At 48.2% G+C, this 18427-nt stretch overlaps 1 protein-coding gene and 1 long non-coding RNA gene across 4 annotated transcripts; one reads left to right on the top strand and one right to left on the bottom strand.

The window, feature by feature from the left end:
- Positions 1-2042: 2042 nt before the first annotated feature.
- On the bottom strand, positions 2043-14833 carry LGALS12 (galectin 12). Of its 3 annotated transcripts, XM_072970159.1 has the most exons (11): positions 14725-14833; positions 14366-14571; positions 13322-13478; positions 12585-12729; positions 12240-12453; positions 11365-11484; positions 10739-10777; positions 10098-10124; positions 9780-9868; positions 7508-7658; positions 2043-7058 (listed from the first exon to the last, which is right to left on the bottom strand). In XM_072970159.1, the coding sequence occupies exons 2-11, from the start codon at positions 14432-14434 to the stop codon at positions 6912-6914; spliced, it is 1158 nt and encodes a 385-aa protein (XP_072826260.1). In that variant the 5' UTR covers positions 14435-14571; positions 14725-14833; the 3' UTR covers positions 2043-6911. The 3 variants fall into 3 exon arrangements, with proteins under 3 accessions (XP_072826260.1, XP_072826262.1, XP_072826261.1); XM_072970161.1 differs by lacking the exon at positions 13322-13478; XM_072970160.1 differs by lacking the exon at positions 13322-13478 and having other exon boundaries at positions 12585-12673.
- On the top strand, positions 9896-11850 carry LOC140698803 (uncharacterized). The gene is made up of 2 exons (XR_012076767.1): positions 9896-10248; positions 10395-11850. It is a non-coding gene; the product is annotated as an uncharacterized lncRNA (long non-coding RNA).
- Positions 14834-18427: the final 3594 nt, after the last annotated feature.

The raw sequence follows: 18427 nt of genomic DNA, 5'->3' as shown, positions 1-18427 counted from the left end.
CTGCGAATAATTGACAGAACTTGTAGGATGAAAATCAGCAAGAATATAGAAAAACTGAACCAACACCGTCAACAAACACGATCTAACCGACACTTACTAAAGACTCAACCCAACATCAGAATACACATTCTTTTCAAGTGTCCATAGAACATTCACTAAAGCTTATATTCTGGATCATGAGAAAATCTTAAAATTGTAAAATAATTGAAATCATACAAAGTATATTCTCTGACCATAATAGAGTTAAACTACAACTCACTAACAGAAAGATGGCAAAATGATCCATAACATGTGGAATTAAATAACACACTTCCCAATAAACCATGGGTCAAAGAGGAAGGCTCAGTGGATATTAACAAATATTTTTAAATGAACAAAAATGAAAATATAAAACATCAAGATTTGTTGGTTAGAGCTGAAGTGCTGAGAAGAAATTTATTGTTTTCCACACTTTTATTAGAAAAGAGAAAGAGTCTAAAGTCAATATTCTTTTTCCAAGTGAAGAAATTAGGAAAAAAAAAGAGCAAAATAAACCAAAGCAAGCAGAAAGAAGGAAATAATAAAGGTAAGAGCAGAAATCTATAAAAATTGAAACAGAAAACAATAGAGAAAATCAACAAGGTCAAAGCTGTTTTAAAAAAAATGATCAATAAAATAGATAAAAGTCTAGTGAACCTGACAAAGAAAAAAAGGAAAAAGGTGCAAATTACCAGTGTCAGAAATGGGAGAAGGGCTTTCTGTAAAGACCATACAGACATTAAAATGATGAGAAAATAATACTATGCACTCTACATATATATATATATACATTTGATGACTAAGATTAAATGGACCAAATTCATGAAAAACACAAACTACCAAAACTCAACCAAGATGAAATAGATACACAGTCTATTTCTATGTCTTATCAAAGGAATTAAATTTTAATTAAAAATCTTCCAAATGGAAATATCCAGGTCTAGATGGCTTCCTTGGAAAACGCTAAATAAGATTTAAAGAAATATCCCCAATTTTCACAAACTTCCAGAAAACAGAGGAGGGGATAGCATTATCCTGATAACAAAACAAGACAATGATTGACAGCACAAGAAAGCAAAATTAGAGACCATTATCCTTCATGAACACACATGTTAAAATCCTCAAAAATATTTTAGCAAATCAAATCCAGCTACACACATACTTCAGAGATATTGCAGGTTTGGTTCTAGACCTAAATAAAGTGAATATCACAATAAAGAGAGTCACGTGAATCTTTTGGTTTTCCAGTGCATATAAAAGTTCTGTTTTATACTATATTGTAGTCTATTAAGTATACAATAGCAGTATGTCTAAAAAATAATGTATATACCTTAGTTTAGAAATTTTGCTATTGGACCTTGAAAAGAGCCCAAGAGAAACAAAACCTTACCTCTAGTAAGTAGAAGAACAATTCCAGAGACAGCCTTTAGATCCATCCACTTTGAAATATAATTTTATTCTACAAAGTGTTTCTCAATTGCTGAGTCTACCATATGACCCAGCAATTACACTTTGGGGAATTTATCCAGAGAAATGAGAACTTGTGTTCGCATAAAAACCTGTACATAAATGTTTATAGCAGCTTCATTTGTAAAAACCCCAAACTGGAAGTAACTCAGATGTCCTTCTACAGGTAAATAGATGAACAAACACTGGTATAACCATACCGTGGAACACCACTCAACAATAAAAAAAGCACAAACTATTGATACATGCAACAACCTGGATGAATTGCTAGGGAATTATTCTGAGTGAAAAAAGCCAATCCTCAAATGTTATATACTGTATGATTCCATTTATATGACATTTGGAAATGACAAAATTATGCAAATGGAAAACACAGTGGTTGGCAGGGGTTAATGAAGGGGTTCTCATGGAAGGGAGGTGGATTTAGCTACAAAAGGGCCACATAAGGGGTCCTTGTGGCTATGGAAATGTTCTGTCTCTTGACAGAACTGGACGACTGTCAGCATTCCGGTTGTGATATTGTATTATAGTTTTGTAAGATGTTACCATTGGGGGAAACTGGGTAAAGAGTACATAGGATCCCTCAGTATTATCTCCTGTAACTGCACATGAATCTGCAATGATCTCAAATAAAAAGTTTACTTAAAATCCAAAAAAAAAGAAATGCTATTCAAAAAATGGCACCAATAGACTTGCTCAAAGTAGGATTGCCATGAAACTTCAATCTATAAAAAGTGCAGTATCTGGGGTGTGCAATAAAGTGAAGTGCAACAAAACAAGGTGTGCTTGTACTTTCAAAATGAATAATATATCATGGCCAAGTAGAGCTTATCATAGGGAAGCAAGTTTGGTTCCATATTTGATTACCAATTATGTAATACACCGTATTTATAGGCTAAAGAATAAAAAACACATGGTTATATCATTTCATGCAGAAAAAGCCGTTGACAAAATTCAACATCTTTTCATAATAATTTGTAATAAATTCATAATAATGGTAATAATAATAAAAAAACCTCTCAGTAGACTAAAAATAGAAAGGCGTGTCCTCAACTTTATAAGGGGCATCTACAAAAAATCTGCAGTTACTATCATAAGGCTTCCTCCCTAATATTGGGAAAAAGACAAAGAAGTTTACTCTCACTCCTCCCATTCAACATTGCACTAGAATTCTTAGCCAGCATAATAAGGCAAGAAAAGTTTTTAAAAAAGACTTATAGATTGGAAAGGAAGAAGTAAAACTGTCTCTTTCCATAGACAACATGTAAACAATTGTTTTATGTTAAAGATTTTATGGAATAGACAAAGCACTTCTAGAAATACGGAGTTTCACAAGGTACCAGGATACAAAGTCATCACAGATAAATCAATCATGTTTCTATATAATTGTAATAAATAATTGCAAACTAAGTTTAAAAAATACCATTGACAATACCCCTAAAAATTAAATGCTTAGCTATAAATCTAACAACTCATGTACAGGATCTGTATGCTGAAAACTACAACATGCTGATGAAATAAATCAAAGACCTAAATAAGTGGTACGACATAATATGCTAATGGATTGAAAGATTCAACATAATAAAGAGGCCAGTTCTTCCCAAGTTGTTCTATAAATTTAATGCAATTCCAATCAAAATCCCTGTAGGCTATCTTGCATGTATGGACAAGCTGATCCTAAAATTTATACAAAAAGGCAAAAGAACAGTAAGAGCCAAAATAATTTTGAAAAAGAAGAATACGTTTGGAGAAATTATATTACCCAATATCAAGATTTACTATAAAGATACAATAGTCAAGATGGTGTGATATTGGCAAAGAGACAGACTAATGGAACAGAATAGAGTCCAAAAATAAGCTTGCCCAAATAAGGCCAACTGATTTTTTTTTAGCATTGGATATAGATGTCTTAGTTTTTTTTTTTAATTGAAGTATAGTCAGTTACAATGTGTCAATTTCTGGTGTACAGCATAATGTTTCAGTCATACATACACATATGTATATTTGTTTTCATATTCTTTTTCATTATAGGTTACTACAAGATATTGAATATAGTTCCCTGTGCTATACACAAGAAATTTGTTTTTATCTATTTTATATATAGCAGTTAATATTTGCAAATCTCAAACTCCCAATTTATACCTTCCCACCCACTCTCCCCCGAGTAACCATAAGATTGTTTACTATGTCTGTGAGTCTGTTTATGATTTCACATAGATAAGTTCATTAGTGTCTTCTTTTTCCTTTTTAGACTCCCACTATAAGTGATATTATATGGTATTTTTCTTTCTCTTTCTGATTTACTTCACTTAGAATGATGATCTCCAGATCCATCCATGTTGCTGCAAATGGCATTATTTTACTCTTTTTTATGGTTGAGTGGTATTCCAATGTATAAATATATCACAGCTTCTTTATCCAGTCCTCTGGTGATGGACATTTAGCTTGTTTCCATCTCTTGGCTATTGTAAATAGTGCTGCTATGAACATTGGGGTGCATGTATCTTTTCAAATTAGAGTTCCCTACAGATATAGACCCAGAAGTGGGATTGCTGGATCATACGGTAAGTCTGTTTTTAGTTTCTGAGGACTCTCCAAACTGTTTTCCATAGTGGCTGCACCAAATTACATTCCCACCAACAGTGTAGGAGGGTTCCCTTTTCTCCACAGCCTCTCCAGCATTTACTGTTTGTGGACGTTTGAATGATGGTCATTCTGTCTGGTGTGAGGTGATACCTCAATGTAGTTTTGATTTGCATTTCTCTGATAATTAGCGATACTGAGCATTTTTTCATGTGCCTATTGGCCATTTGTATATCTTCACTGGAGAATTGCTTGTTTAGGTCTTCTGCCCATTTTTGGATGGGGCTGGTTTTGTTGTTGTTAAGTTGTATGAGGTGTTTATATATTCTGGAAACTAAGCCTTTGTCAGTTGTATGATCTGCAAATATTTTCTCCCATTCGGAAGGCTGTCTTTTTGTTTTGCTTATGGTTTCCTTTGCTGTGCAAAAGCTTGTAAGTTTAATTAGGTCCCATTTTATATTTTTGCTTTTATTTCTATTGCCTGGGTAGACTACCCTAGGAGATCATTGCTAAGATTTATGTCAGAAAGTGTTTTGCCTATGTTTTTGCTAGGAAGTTTATACCATCTTGTCTAATGTTTAAGTCTTTAAGCCATTTTGAGTTTATTTTTGTCTATGGTGTGAGGGAGTGACTAATTTTATTGATTTTTGATAGAGTTGCAAAAGCACTTCAATGGAGCATAAACAGTCTTTTCAAAAATGTTATTGGAATAATCAGACATCCTAATGCAAAATCAAACCAACCAAACAAACAAACAAAACACCCTCATAAACTTCGACCTAAACTACACATCACATTTAACAATTAACTTAAAATGGATCATAGGTCTATGTGTGAACTATAAAATACAAAACTTTTAGAAGAAAACAAAGGAGAAAATCTTCATTAGGCAAAAAAATTCTTAGATATAACACCAAAAATATAATCCATAAAAGGAAAAAAATGATGACTTGGACTTCATCAAAATTAAAAAATTTGTTGTGAAAGAAACCGTTTACAGACTGAAAAGACAAGCTAAGACTGGGAGAAATTACTTATAAATCACATATCTGACAAAGGACGTTTCTCCAGCCTATATAAAGAACTCTTAAAAGTCAATGATAAGAAAGCAAGCAACTCAATTTAAAAATGGAGAAAAGATCTGAACAGGCATTACACCACAGAGAATACACAGATGGAAATCAGCACATGAAAACGTGCTCAACATCGGTAGCCATTAGGGGAACACAAATCAAAGCCACAATGGGATACCTCGACACGCCAATGAGGATGGCTAACATAAAAACACTGACAATAACAAGTACCGATGAGAAGACAGGACAACTGGAAATCTGATACATTCCTGGTGGGAATGCCAAATTCCCAAAGATACTCTGAAACAACTCTGGAAAATAGCTTGGCCGTTTCTTATAAAGTTAAAACATGCATTTACCATACGACCCATCAATTCCACTAGTGGGAATTAACCCTAAAGAAATGAAAAGTCATGTTCATACAAAGACTTGTAAACAAAAGTTTTTAGCAGCTCTTTTCATAATTATCAAAAACTGAAAACCACTGAAATGTTCTTCTGTGGGTCAACAGATAAACAAATGGTGGTACAATGGAATACTACTGAGTAATAAACAGGAGTGGGTCGGTGATACACACAGCAACTTAATGAATCTTAAAAGGATAATACTGGTTCAAATAAACTAGTTTCAAAAGGTCATGCCCCATATGATTCTATTTATATGGCATTCTCAAAAAGACAAAATATGATAATGAAGAGATGAGTGGGTTGCCGGGGGTTAGGGGAAGGGGTGGAGGAGGTGTGAGTACACAGGAGTGACACAGGGGAATTTTGGGGGATGATGGAGTTGTTATATATCCTGATGGTGGAAGTGGCCACACAATTCATCATACATATTAAAACTCAGAATGTTACCCACCCCCAAAAGTCAATTATATTGTGTTAATAAGAAAATAAAATAAAGATTAGGGGTAACCACTGGAAGTGTAAAATGGAATTCATAACTTCCAAGTCCATGTAAGAAAAAAAGGCAGAGGAGGTGGTAAAGAAGACTTCATCAATCCAACAGTAAGCAAGAAAGCAGAAATTATAAGGAAAAAATAGCAATGGTAAATACATGACACAAAATAAGATGGTGTAAGTAAAACCAAACGTACCGGGAAGCCCAGTAGCATAACTGTGGCCGGTCACGTGGCCTTCCGGCCGGAGAACACTTCCAGCCTCCCTTGCAGATAGTGGGGCTGGGTATCTGAGTACTGGCCCCTGAGACGTGAGTGTAACAGTGTATGCCAAGCCCAGGCCTGAGGCGTACCTTGTCAGGTGGACCTTGTCCATATTCTCTATCTGTCTTCTCAGTGGTTGAAACCTAGAGCTTCTGGCATGCAGGTGATGCTGACGCCCCGGGGATGGTGGGATGATGACTAGCATGACCCCTAAGATCCATGGAGCAGAGACGCCCTACTGACCCGGACTATTTTCTCCAGAACTGTTAGATAGGAAGGAAATAAATTTCTACATTTTCAGCCACTATTTTGGGGGGATATCTTCGTTAGAGTACAAAGCCTGCTTCCTTGTCTAGGCCCTGAAGGAAGGCAGAACCAGATCGCAGGCTCCTGGTGGAGGGAGCTGCAGAATTTCTGAACGCTCACACTCTTGTGCCTACCCTCTGCTGGGCAGTCCAAAGCCCCTGCAGACTCAGGCTGCTGGCTCCAGTAGGGAGCCAGGCCTGACACCAGGTGACAGGTGGATGTTGAGATGAGAGGAGGAGAGCGGGGCCATCCTGGGTTTAGGAGGGCCTTCCTCTTCTCTGGCCAGCCCTCTGGATCCCTCCTCAGTAGTGGACACAGTAGAGCTGGACGCTGCCACTGATGCGCAGCTCCCGCAGCTGCTCCAGGGCCTGCTGGCCCAGGCTGGTGGCCCCCAGGCCCTGCCCATTGAGCGCCAGCTTCAGCCCTCCCTCCTGGCACAGGAGCAGCACCTGGGAAAGGAGGGCGGGAGGTGCTGCAGGCTTCCAGACCCTCCTTTGCCGGCCTGATCCCCAGCCAGCCAGCCTCCCCTCCCATCAGAGACTGGATCCATGAGGCACCCAGAGGTGGAAGAGAACAGGACAAGGGGCCCAGCTTGTCACCAGGCCTGGCCTCAGTTTCACCATCTGTACTAGGGCTTGATTCCCCTGGAGGTGTGGTCTCAACCCCAGCTGCACTTTGGAGTCACTAGCGGGGCTTTTCAATAATGCCGATGCCAGCATCTCCCCAGGGCTTCTGGGCACGGGACCCCAGCACCAGCGTGGAGGGTGGAGCCCTGGCATAGACCTTCCCTCTGCTAGGGGCTCTGGCTTCCCGGCCCACAGGACATGCCGCCAGTCTCCAGGATGCAAGTGCAGCTCTGTGCTCCACCCCAAAGGGACCAGGCCTCTCCAAGACCCACCTCAAAGAATCGCTGCGGGTAGAAGACAAAGGGGGCCAAGATCAGCTTCTTCTGGCCCCAGCGCGAGACCCAGGCCAGAGTTCTGTCTGCGAAGGAAGCCCTTAGCATCACAGGAACATGGGCAGCCTCGTCCCGCAGGCTGAGCGTGAAACTGCGGGAAGGGGCGGGAGAAGGGCCTCAGCCTTCCTAACCCCCAGTCCCTGGCTCCCTGGCTCTTCCAGGCTGTGGCTGCTGGCCCTCAGGGGAGGGATGGAGGCAGAAGAGTGGCTGGAAGGTTGGGCAGAGTCTGGCCTCGGGAAACAGCTCAGAGAGAGACGAACCACCTGCTTGAATCTTAGGTGCACCTGAGATTAAATTGCCACGTTGCCACCCACTAGCTGGGGGCCCCCTTCCCCACCTGCCTCCTCAGATCAGGCTTTGTCTTCCCACTGGCCTGAAAACTCTTGGAGGCCTCAGTGTCCCCCCACCTCAGCCCCGTCCAGCACCGCCCTCCACTGGGTAAGGGTTCCCTCCAGTGCGCGGTGCTGCTCTTGTTTCAGCCCTTTGAAGCTGCAGCCACATCCAGACTCAGCGCTTGGGGAGAGGGGAGGTAGATAGAGAAGGACAAACTTTTAATGCAAATGAACCTGGCACCCTCCAAACTCTCTCCACCACCACCCCCCACCCCCGTCCAATTCAAGCCACAGTTGCTTTCAGAAACAGCAGGAACTACAGAGGCGGCATTCACTGCCAGCTGGCTAAGTGCCAGGCACTGCGCTCAGCCTGGATGTTGGTGGCCCGGGGCCGACTGGGCCTGTAGAAATGTTCTGGCTGATCTGCAGTATTCTTCAACTTTAAAGTAATACCATTTTCAAAAATGAGAAAGTTTATAAGAGATGGTTTCCAGCTTCTCTTTTAAAATAATAGAAGGTCTGGCATGAGTGAGTCTATGGAAATACTCTTCCCACTACACCAGCTTTCCCAGCCTGGTGCCTCAGTATTTCTGTGACCTGCCTGGCCCCTGAGGACATGTGAATTCCTGGCCCTTGAAAGAGAGCAGTAAAATCACTTGCTGCTACTAATCATAACCATGTGACCCTGAGCAAAGATCTGAACCTGGTCTCCTGTCTCCAAATTTTGGGCGGAGTGGGGGTCCTATTACTGGGAACTTTTTTTTTCCCCGTAGTGTTGGGATTATCTCCCCCCTCCCCCCACCAGATAGGGAAACTCAGGACTCCAGACTCAGAGAGGTGTAGTGACTTGTTCAAGACTACAGTTTATAAGAGGCAAAACCAGAAATCCAACCAGTCCTGCCTGACTTTGGAGGCCCATGCTTTCCACAGCCTCCATGTCTGCTCAGAATTCACACACCTGATCAAGATCATGCAGGGTAAGGGTGGAGTGAGGCCAGTGACTTCAAAAACAAAAACAAACGGGAGGGGATCAGGCAAGGAGAACACGAGGTGTTTTTCTTACTCCCCTGCCCCTCCAGCACAAGGACTGTGGCACCATCACAGTTGTGGAGCACATGCTATGTGCCTGGCACAGTTCTATGCATTTATACCATCCCTGAAGGCGGCACTATTTTTACCTCTTTGTACACACAAGGAAACTGAAGCACAGAAAGGAAAAGGAACTGCTGTGCAGTTGTGCAAGTAGTAAGTGTCCTCAGCAGAAGTCAAACCCAGGAAATCTGGCTCAGAAAAGTCATGAAGTCCAATGCAATTCCAGGAAGAAGGAAGGATGGAGGGGAGGAAGGAAAGAAGGAAAAGAAAAAGACACTTGACTTGGAGCCCACAGGTTTGGGAAATGGAGCGGGAGCGCCCTCTGTCGGAGAGGTTAGCAGCATCCACTTGGTTATTGTGTCCCTCCAAGTGTCCACTTTGCAGCACAGGGCTTCCTCTTTGGGGCCGCCTGGCTCTGTTTCCTAAAGCAGGGCACTATGTCACTGTGGGAGGTCGCATCCTCTCCCTGGGTCTCAGCCTGTGCCTTTACAGGGCTTTTCCCGAGGCTCCAGCTGGGACCTGCGGGGAGAGGCTGGTTGGCCTGAACAGATGTACAGGCAGGGAAGATACCCCCAGATTTGGGGCTGCTGGGGCCACGAAAGCATCCTGAACCCTGTACCAATCACAGATCAGACTTTCACAAGCTGTGCGACCCTGGGCAATTTACTTCTCATCTGTAAGGTGGGGATGAAGTAGTGGTGCTGGAGATTAAAGAGGTGATGCTTATAAAGTTCGTGCTGAAGGTTAAAGAGACCAAAGATGCTTATACCCCTCCCTCTGACACTTACTCCTTCGGCTCTGGCAAGACCAGCCCCCGCACTATGATGACCTGTCCAGGCCAGAGGCCCCGGGGAAGGGCACGTGAGCAGGGCACCTCCTGAGGGAACACAGGAGATAACTGAGACGAGGACTCACAGAGGGGCGTGGCGAGGGCTCCCACGCGCAGGAATCGCTTCATGGGCTGCCCTCAGGGGCCAGGGACCCCTGGAGCAGGAAGGAAACCCTGATGTTGAGGGCATTTCCCACCAGTTGGGGGTGCCCTTCCACCTCTGATGGAGCAGGTGAGGGACTGTACCCCCACCAGAACGAGGAGGGAGGTCACTCACCAGCCTGGGGCTCTCCAGCAGGAAAGGCTGTCAAGGGAAGAAAGAGGGGTCATGGAGGCCACGTGCTGTTTGCTCCGTGAAAAAGAACCTCTGGACTTTATTCTTAAGAATTGGGGATACTTGGGGTTTGCCTCTCTGAGCGATAATGCAGGTAAGTGGAGCCCCAGAGGGGTCCCTTTGAATTCAGAGGGACACCAGCTCTGAAATAATGGGGGGGGGACGGGGCGGAGGGTCTGTCATTCACACCCTGTGGCTCTGGGCGAGGGCCTGGGCCTCATCTCCCCTTCTGCCCCGCAGGCCAACCCCGCAGCCTCGCAGGGTTGCTGAGAGCTGAGAGCTCCAGCTGAGACGAGGCTTCTGATGGGAATACTGGGGCCCCGGCGTTTCCGGGCAGCCAGCCCACCGCATCCGTCTTCCCGAACCGCCCCGGCGCTGGGAGGGGCAAATCCCGGGTCCCAGGGACTACGACGGGGCCAGTTGTATCCATGGCAACCGCGCACTGAGGTGGGTGGCAGCTGGGCCTTGGGCCGCGTGAGCAGCGGCCAGCGAGGGGCAGGTCAGGCCCCGGGAGGAGGGAGAGCCAGCGGGGCAGCCAGTGTGGTTGGGACCGCGAGCGCCAGCCAAGCTCCCGAGAGACTCACGTGTCCAACCGGATACTCGCTGCCGCCCTCCACAAATGGCCGTTGGGAAAGAGAAAAAGCAACGAGCCGGACTCGGCTCCACCGCAAGCCCTGGAGCGATTTATTTGGCTCCCGCCTGGCCTGCTGTGCCTGGGAAGCCGGCAGAGGCCGAGCTCTGGCCTTGAGAGCGCCGCATCTCCCCGGAGGCCCCGTCAGGGCTTCTGAAACCTGGCATTTTGAACATGCTGATTCTTGGGCCCCACCTCAGACTTCCTGAATCCGAATCTCTGGTGGCAGATCCCGGAAATCTGCCTTTTGAATAAAGCCCCTCAGCCGGGAATCATACAGCCACTGCTAGGTTTCGGTCCCACCGCTCCAAGCCTCTAAGTCATTTGCCTCCTGGCCATGGCTCCTCCATGTGGACCACACCCCACGCCCAGTACAGACTGCTGCCCGAGGCTCTTAGCTCTGCTTTCTGTGGTCACCTCACCCCGCCTCGTGTCCACCACCTCTACAAAGCCCTTCCACCTTGGTTATAATTGCGCTGATAAGGCTCGTCTGGAGTGGGAGGGTGTCCCAGGCCTAGGCAGGCATCAGGGGAAGTCAGAGGCCTCTGCCTTCCAGGCGTCAGCCTCCAAGGAACTTACATTGATGTTCAGAAATCCAACAGCCGTCACCAAGATGTCACCATATATGCCCAGGGTGTCCACCCGAGACAGCGGGAGCCGGTATGCGTAGTGGAGAAAGTGTCGTCCGTTCACACTCACCTGGAGAGACAGATGGAGGCTGGCCTGGCAGCTGCTGATGTTCCTGAGTTCACGCTAACGTGCCAGGCACCATGAGCACTCTTACTGGAATTTCCCCCAAGGCTGCAGAGCCGGCACATGGCGGCACCTTCACTGCCCACCCCTGCCCCTGACACAGCACTTCCCCACGCAGGCCCCATTCCGCCTGGCAGCTGACCTGCCAGCAGTCCCAGCAGCAGAGTCCCCATCCACAGGTGGGGAAAGGGGACCTCTGTCCACAGGCCCCTCCCTCCACTGCTGGCTTCTTCCAGCTCCCTATTCCCTGAAGAAGCCTCAAGATCCTTCTGGCAGGAGTTTACATCAGTGATTAAAAGAACACTGAGGTCAGATTCTCTCGCGCTGTCCCCGCCCTCTCAGCTGTGAGATGGGGAGAATGAAAGGACCCTCCTCGTGGGTTGTGAGGATTCAATAAGCTGATGTTTAAGGGCTTAGAGCAGCCAGTATTGCAGGCGCTTTCCAGATGCTCCCTGTGGCTGTCTCAGCGGCGCCCTCTCCAGGGCCAGCACCATAGAGCCTGCTGAATGCCCCCTGTGTACAGGGCCATGTGGACCCAGGGCAGCTGGGAACAGGGTGTGGTAGCAGCTTGGTTCTCTGTGTACTTGACTCCGCCCCCCTCCCAGTACCCCTCAACACAGTGACATGGGGAATTCAGCTGCAGGAAGGGAGGCAGAAGGACGCAAGTTCTAGACCCTCTGATGCCCATCCCTTCCAGTCACCTTCATCTCCTCATTTCCAAAGAGAAAGAGGAGGAGGAAGCTGGCTCCTCTCTGCAGGGCCAGGCGGGGCCACCGGGCCTCGGCTTGCCACTGCCCACCGTGAAGGGTGTTGCAGATGACGTGGGGCTTGGTGGTGTGGAAGCGGGGGTTGAAGTGGATGGCGATATCTGGCCGGGGGTGCAGGCTGCAGCCGCACTGGAAGTCCACCTGGAACCTGGGGGGAGGTGAGGCTCTCAAAGGGCCCTTCCAGTCAGGGACCCCCAGGGACCCCGAAGGCAGAGAGGAACCCCCGGCTCATTGCCTCCAGGGCTGAGCTCCAGCACCGCCGTGGGGCCCTCCCCTTACCTGCGTGCACCTAGAGGGACCACTCCCTGTAGCGTGACCATCTTGCCTGCTCGCAGGCCGCCAAAAATTGTCGTGACGTAAGGAACCAGCTGAACAAGGGGAAAAAACCCGTCCATATAGGATTGGAGAAAGGACCTGGGGACCCCTATGTCAGGGAGGTGAGGAAAGAAGAGGAACAAGAAAAGTGAACTCTCCTACCCCAAACAGAAAGTGTCCCGATGGGGAAAAATTAGCTTTCTCCGAAACGTTCTCTTCCATCTACTCCCCTCTCCTGGACCTTCACACAGAAAGCCACATGGCACTGCGGAAGCCGGATTCAGCTGCCCTGCCCCCTGGCGCACCAGCCCAGACCCTCTCCCCAGCTCCTAGGGCACAGTGGTATCCCTAGTGAGGCTTGCTGTCCTCGGGCTGCCACCCTGGCCTTCAGGAGCCTGGCGTTGAGGCTTGCTGAGGACTTCTTATTGGCCAGAGTCTGGGAACTGGGAGGCAGAAAGGTGGACTAGTTGGGGCCTGAATGCAGACCCTCATACAGACGTGGGCGAGATACCTGACAATGTCCCCAGCCTACCTTCCCAGCTCAGCTTTCCCCTGGCGTTCCTCAAATACAACTCCCTCCTTTTTCAGGGACTGTTTCTGCTGCTCCCCCTATAGTCTGTGAAATCTGACTTGATTTTCCGGGCTCTGACACCTTCTCCAGGCATCAGCCATTTTGGTGCCTGAATCATTCCTTCCCTCACCGTGCTCGCTGCTGGCATGGCTGGTTTGCTCCTTGGCTGGCCGGCTTCCAGGGTGACGTGTGGCTGGCTCTTCACGCCGGGAGGCACGAGCCCCCCACAGCTGAAGCCCTGTCTTTCCCTTCCCTAGGCTCAGTGCCTGGCCTGGACAGCGTGGGCTCTGAAGAGGTGTTTGCAGAGTAAATGTGAACAAGCAGCTGGTACATATTGGGCAGTATCACAAGGCTGGCCCTCATGCGGTGCTCTCCAACTCCCAGCAGCCTTCAGAAGCCCAAACCGCCTAGAAAGAGCTGAGACCCAGCAGCGCTGCCCTCCAGGCGGGGGCTCACAGCTTGCCAAACAAGGTGCAGGAGACCCCGGGCTGCCAGAGCGCCCACAGCTTAACCAGGCTCAGCATGTCAGTCCCTCCCACTTCCCAGGCTCCCGGCCTGGCCTGTAATTAAGTGAGTTGTTGGAGCTCTCCTGGGAGGAGAGGACCAAGTAAAGAGAAAGTGATAATTAGTGCTCATCAGTGGGAGGGGGGAGTCTGCTGGGAGTTCAGCCTTCTGTAAAGCACTGCTAGGCTTCAGGAAACCTGCAGGGCACCTGCAGGAGCCGAAGGAGGAAACAGAAGGAATCGAGGAGACCCCAGCCCCACCTCTGACTTGGAGGTTTTGACCTGACTCCCTTCCAGGCTGGAGATACGACTGCCCTTCCTAGGTAACCAGTGTCCCCCTCCTACCCTACTACACACTCCCCCAGGTCCTCCTGGCCACCCATCATGCAGGAGGGCACTACACTGTGTCTCCAGGCTCTATTACTTTTAAAATGCAAGGACCCCCGTGAGCCCAACAGTAACTGACACTCAAGTGAGAATGAGCTGGTCAGCCACTTTGCCAAGCTCAGGAGGGTCTTCCAGAGCCCATGGGCGGGTGCTGGGGAAGCGGGGCTCACAACTGAGGGCCTCTCCACCCCCCAACCTAGGAGTCTGGGCCCGGCTGGAAGGAAGAAAGGAGGAAAGGAGGAGCCCTGAGACCCAGGAGGGTCCAGATCCGAGCAGCTGCTTACCGGGTGGAAGACTGGCGGCTGCAGAATGAGGGTGTCAGGCAGCGGGTCCAGAGTTTCTCCCGGTGACATGGTGGGGGTGGGGCACCTCCGACTTGGGTTGCAGATCCCGATTCCAGGAACCCTGTGCCCACTGGAATGACTTCCCTTTCTCTGCCAGGACCCTAAGTGTCTGGGGCAGCTCTCCCAGCTGTTTGTCTCACCTGCACCTGGAGGGTCCAAATGACACTTGGAGCAGGTCTGGGAGGGCAGCTGTCACCCCCAGTGCCTCATCCCAGCTCCAGCCCCACTGATTGGACTGGTGTGAGCAGAAATCTGTGTTGAGGGGTGCAAAGCTTGCAGGAACTAACCAACTAACTAACCAGTGCCTCAGGGTATGAAGCATACAGCCTGTTGCCGAGACAAGCCAGAGTCTGTCTCCTCTGGGGCCAGCAAGGGTTTGTGGTTCCCAGGGCTGTGGTCTGAGCCCACCTGGGGTCAGAGGCAGGGCTGGTAGAACAAGTGAGTGGGTCCCGGGAGAAGCCACGCCTCCAGCTTCCTGAACGCCAATGAGTGGCCTCCCCTCTGCATAAAAGGTTTTAGTCTCTTTCCCTCATTTCCGTGTCCTTTTCCCTACTCGTGTCCCTTTGGCAAGTTGTATAGTCCTCTGGGACTCCATTTCAGCACTGGCTGGAAATGCGAGGGCCCATCTGGGGTCATAGGAAAGTGGGTTAGGGGAGGTGGGAAAGGGCAGGGAGACAGGAGACCCTCTTAGGGTTAGAAAAGGCAGTGGGGAGCACACAGGTGGGCAGGGGGGAGCATGCAGCTGCACCGAAGACCTGGGGTCCTGCTCAGCGTGTGCTCTAATGTGCTGTGTTCCCTGGGACAAGTCACTTATCTTCTCTGGGACTCCCTTTGATCATCTGTACATAGAAAGGATGACCACAGGCTCACAGTGTCTTGAAGGGAGGTCTGTATCTGGGGGTGGGTCTAGATGTCTGTGTCGTTTCTTTCTCAAGTTCCTCTATGATTCTTTGGACTAGAGTCATTCCAGTTCTAGTTCAAATTCCAGTAACGCTTTCCCTTTAAAAAGCAGCACACCCTGTCAACTTTATCCTGAGTTGGGAGGTCCTGGGACCTGACCCCAGTGTTAGACTTGGCAGCAGGGAATTCCTGGCAGGATCAGGCTGGGCAAAGGCTCAAGGGCATGGGGTGGTGAGGGAAAAGCAATCAGCTGCTCTGTTGGAGGGGGCGGGTGCGTGGGCGGCCCTGCGGAAAGGAGGCTTGTTAGCCAGAGCAGCTATTCCAGGGCTGCATGCGCATCGCCTGGAAGCCTGTTAGAAATGCAAATGTTTGGGCCCCACCCCAGACGTACTGAACAAGAACCTTTGGTGGCAGGGCCCAGGAGTCAGCATTTTAACACACTCTCCTGGTGATTCTGATGCATGTTAATGTCGGAGAAGCACTGACTTAGGTTCTCATTGGCAGGGCTTAGGGTACAAGCCAAAGAGTTTGTTCAGATCCTGTCCTGCTGGGTATGTGAGAGCTGGGTGGCTGAAGGTGTTTTGAGTGGGGAAATTCAATCCGAGGTGTGTTCAGAAAGCAGAATCTACATACACAGCAGGGGGTACAAACCAAAGGTAGAGAAACCAGTTGGGCAGTTGGGTCCTGGTCCCATCCTCACTGCATCTAAATGGTGCCCCTCCCCTACTCCCATCCCAGCCTCAGTGCCTCCTCTGTGAATTGAGGATGGAAGAGGATTCAGTTAGCTAGGGCCGCCATAACAAATACCATAGACTGGGTGCCTTAAACACCAGGAGTTTATTTTCTCACAGTTCTGGAGGCTAGAAGCCCAAGATCAAGGCATTGGCAGAGTCACTTTTTCCTGGGGCCTCTCCTCTTGTCTCGTTACCGAACGTGGGTTTGGCTGCTCGCTGCTCAAAAATCAATGCTCGAAAGAGACAATGTTGATAGAAAAATTGCCTTTAATCAGAATGCCGGAAACCTGGGGAGGTAGACAGTGGACTCAGTGTCCCCAAAAACTATTTCTGAATTTCTAGTCAGCCATGAAAGTTTTAAAGGGAAAACAGGAAGTAATCTCAGTGGATCACTGAGACAGGGGACCAGAGCTGTCACAACCCCCTTTTCCTCAGATGCAATCTTGTCCACACAGTTTGTTCACAAGATTACTGAAGGGGAAGCTAGGGAAGAGACCTGGTCATTTGTGAATTACTGATTCTCCATTTCTATTTCTCCCATCTATGGTGAAAACCAACAGGTAAGGCAAGGCATTGTGTGATCGAAAGTTTTGTAAAGCATGGGGATGCCAGATTTAAAAGTTGATTACAATGTACCTTTGCTAAAGTGACAAGGCAAAAGGGGTTTTCTGCAAAGAGCTGCTTACAAATGCCCCCACACCAGATGTCATTCCATTTGTATGGATTATGGGTGAAGGTCTGTCTTCTGTAACTGCTTCACGCTGATAAAAAAGCCGTTGATGTCTTAGGGTAAAAGATATCAACATGGGGTTAGTTGAAGCATCTCTTTGCTGACAGTTTTAGTTGCCTGCTTCCATACAGGGGCAGAACAAACTAGAATTATTTTGATGCCCACAAAGATACAAATGATTATGAGCAGTAGTGTTAAGCTCATTCTCTTTAGGGCCAGTTCTTGGCATTGTGCTAGCCGTAGACTCAGTCCTGCTCTAGACGGAGCAGCTTGTGTCATGGCTGCAGTCTGGTCATCATGCAGTTAGCGTTTTCTCCCTCTCTCTGGTGCCAGTTATGGTACCTGTAAAACAACTCAGGAATGTGTGTCAGAGAGTGAGCCTGTGACTCTGCTGTCCTAGGCATTGACTGCTTGAGCCTGCTCTCCTGAGACTCAGGGAGGCCCAGGAGGCTTCAGCTTTCCCATAAACAAGAGGCAGGGGGTGGGGCGGGGGGCATGGGGCAGGGCTCTGCTTCACTCCAGGCTTGCTGGCTTTTGTGTCCTAGTCTCTTCTTATAAGGAGACCAGCCATATTGGACTGGGGCCTGCCCATATGACCTCATTTTACTTTAATTACCTTTTTAAAGGCCTTATCTCCAAATACAGTCACATTCTAGTTGCAGGGAGTTAGGACTGGATGCAATTCAGCCCATAACAAAGGAGCAGCCATAACCATTCTCTTTCTGTAACCCCAGGGTTTTGCAACAGTCAGGAGAGGGGAGTGCAGAGGGCCTGCAGTGGGGAGGGGAGGCAACAGAAGGAAGGGGATGATGTGTTTCATATTTCTTTTCAGGTGACCCCAGCTTTTGACAGGTGGGAGGGGCCTGGTTGGGCTTAAAACACACGTCCAGAGCTGGTTCAGTCTGAGGGGCTCCAGGATAAGACAGGGCCTTAGTGTCTGTTGGTCTGTCCAGGAGTGGGGGAGGGCAAATTCCTCCTCCTGAGCCAGAGTGAGTGGGAGCTTGTGGGAGAGGTCCAGGAAGAGGCTGAGGATGACCGTGACACTGGCAGGGGGTTTCCCCTGTCCCAGGCTGGCATCCCCCAGCTCCCTACACCCTGTGCTTTTCCCTCAGACCACTTATCATAACTTGTTGTTATACATTAAAGAATTATTTAAGGTTTGTCTCCTATTCCCCCTCTCCCCCACCTGTAAGTTCCATGAGAGCGCATTTATTCTTACGCTCTCCGCAATGAGCAATGCCTGACACAGAGGAAGTGCTCAAAATATATTTAGAGAGTGAATGCGTGAAAGAGGTGGTGACGGTTTTTGGCTCCTCTGCCTTGTCTGTCTCTCCCCCAGCAGGGGTGGGACTGTGGCCCAAGCACAAAATATTCACATACTCTTCTAGCTGGCCACAGATTACAACTGAGATAATTTTAACGATACCTGTCAATTACTGGTTTTAGCCTGGGAAACATAGTCCCTGGTCGGAGATCTCAGGTGCCCCACTCTCCCCCATTCTGTGATCCAGCAGCCTCTTTCACAATCCCTGCTCCTGTATGGGCACCACTCTCTGGGCCTAGGGAGGGACTAGTGCATAGGTCTACATCTCCACCCTTTCCTTCTATCTGGTTCCCTCAGGTCACTGGAGACTCTCA

Source organism: Vicugna pacos, chromosome 10 (genome assembly GCF_048564905.1).
Source record: "Vicugna pacos chromosome 10, VicPac4, whole genome shotgun sequence".
NCBI lineage: Eukaryota > Metazoa > Chordata > Mammalia > Artiodactyla > Camelidae > Vicugna > Vicugna pacos.
Note: the sequence above shows the minus strand (reverse complement) of the source record. Positions and strands in the feature narration are given on the sequence as shown.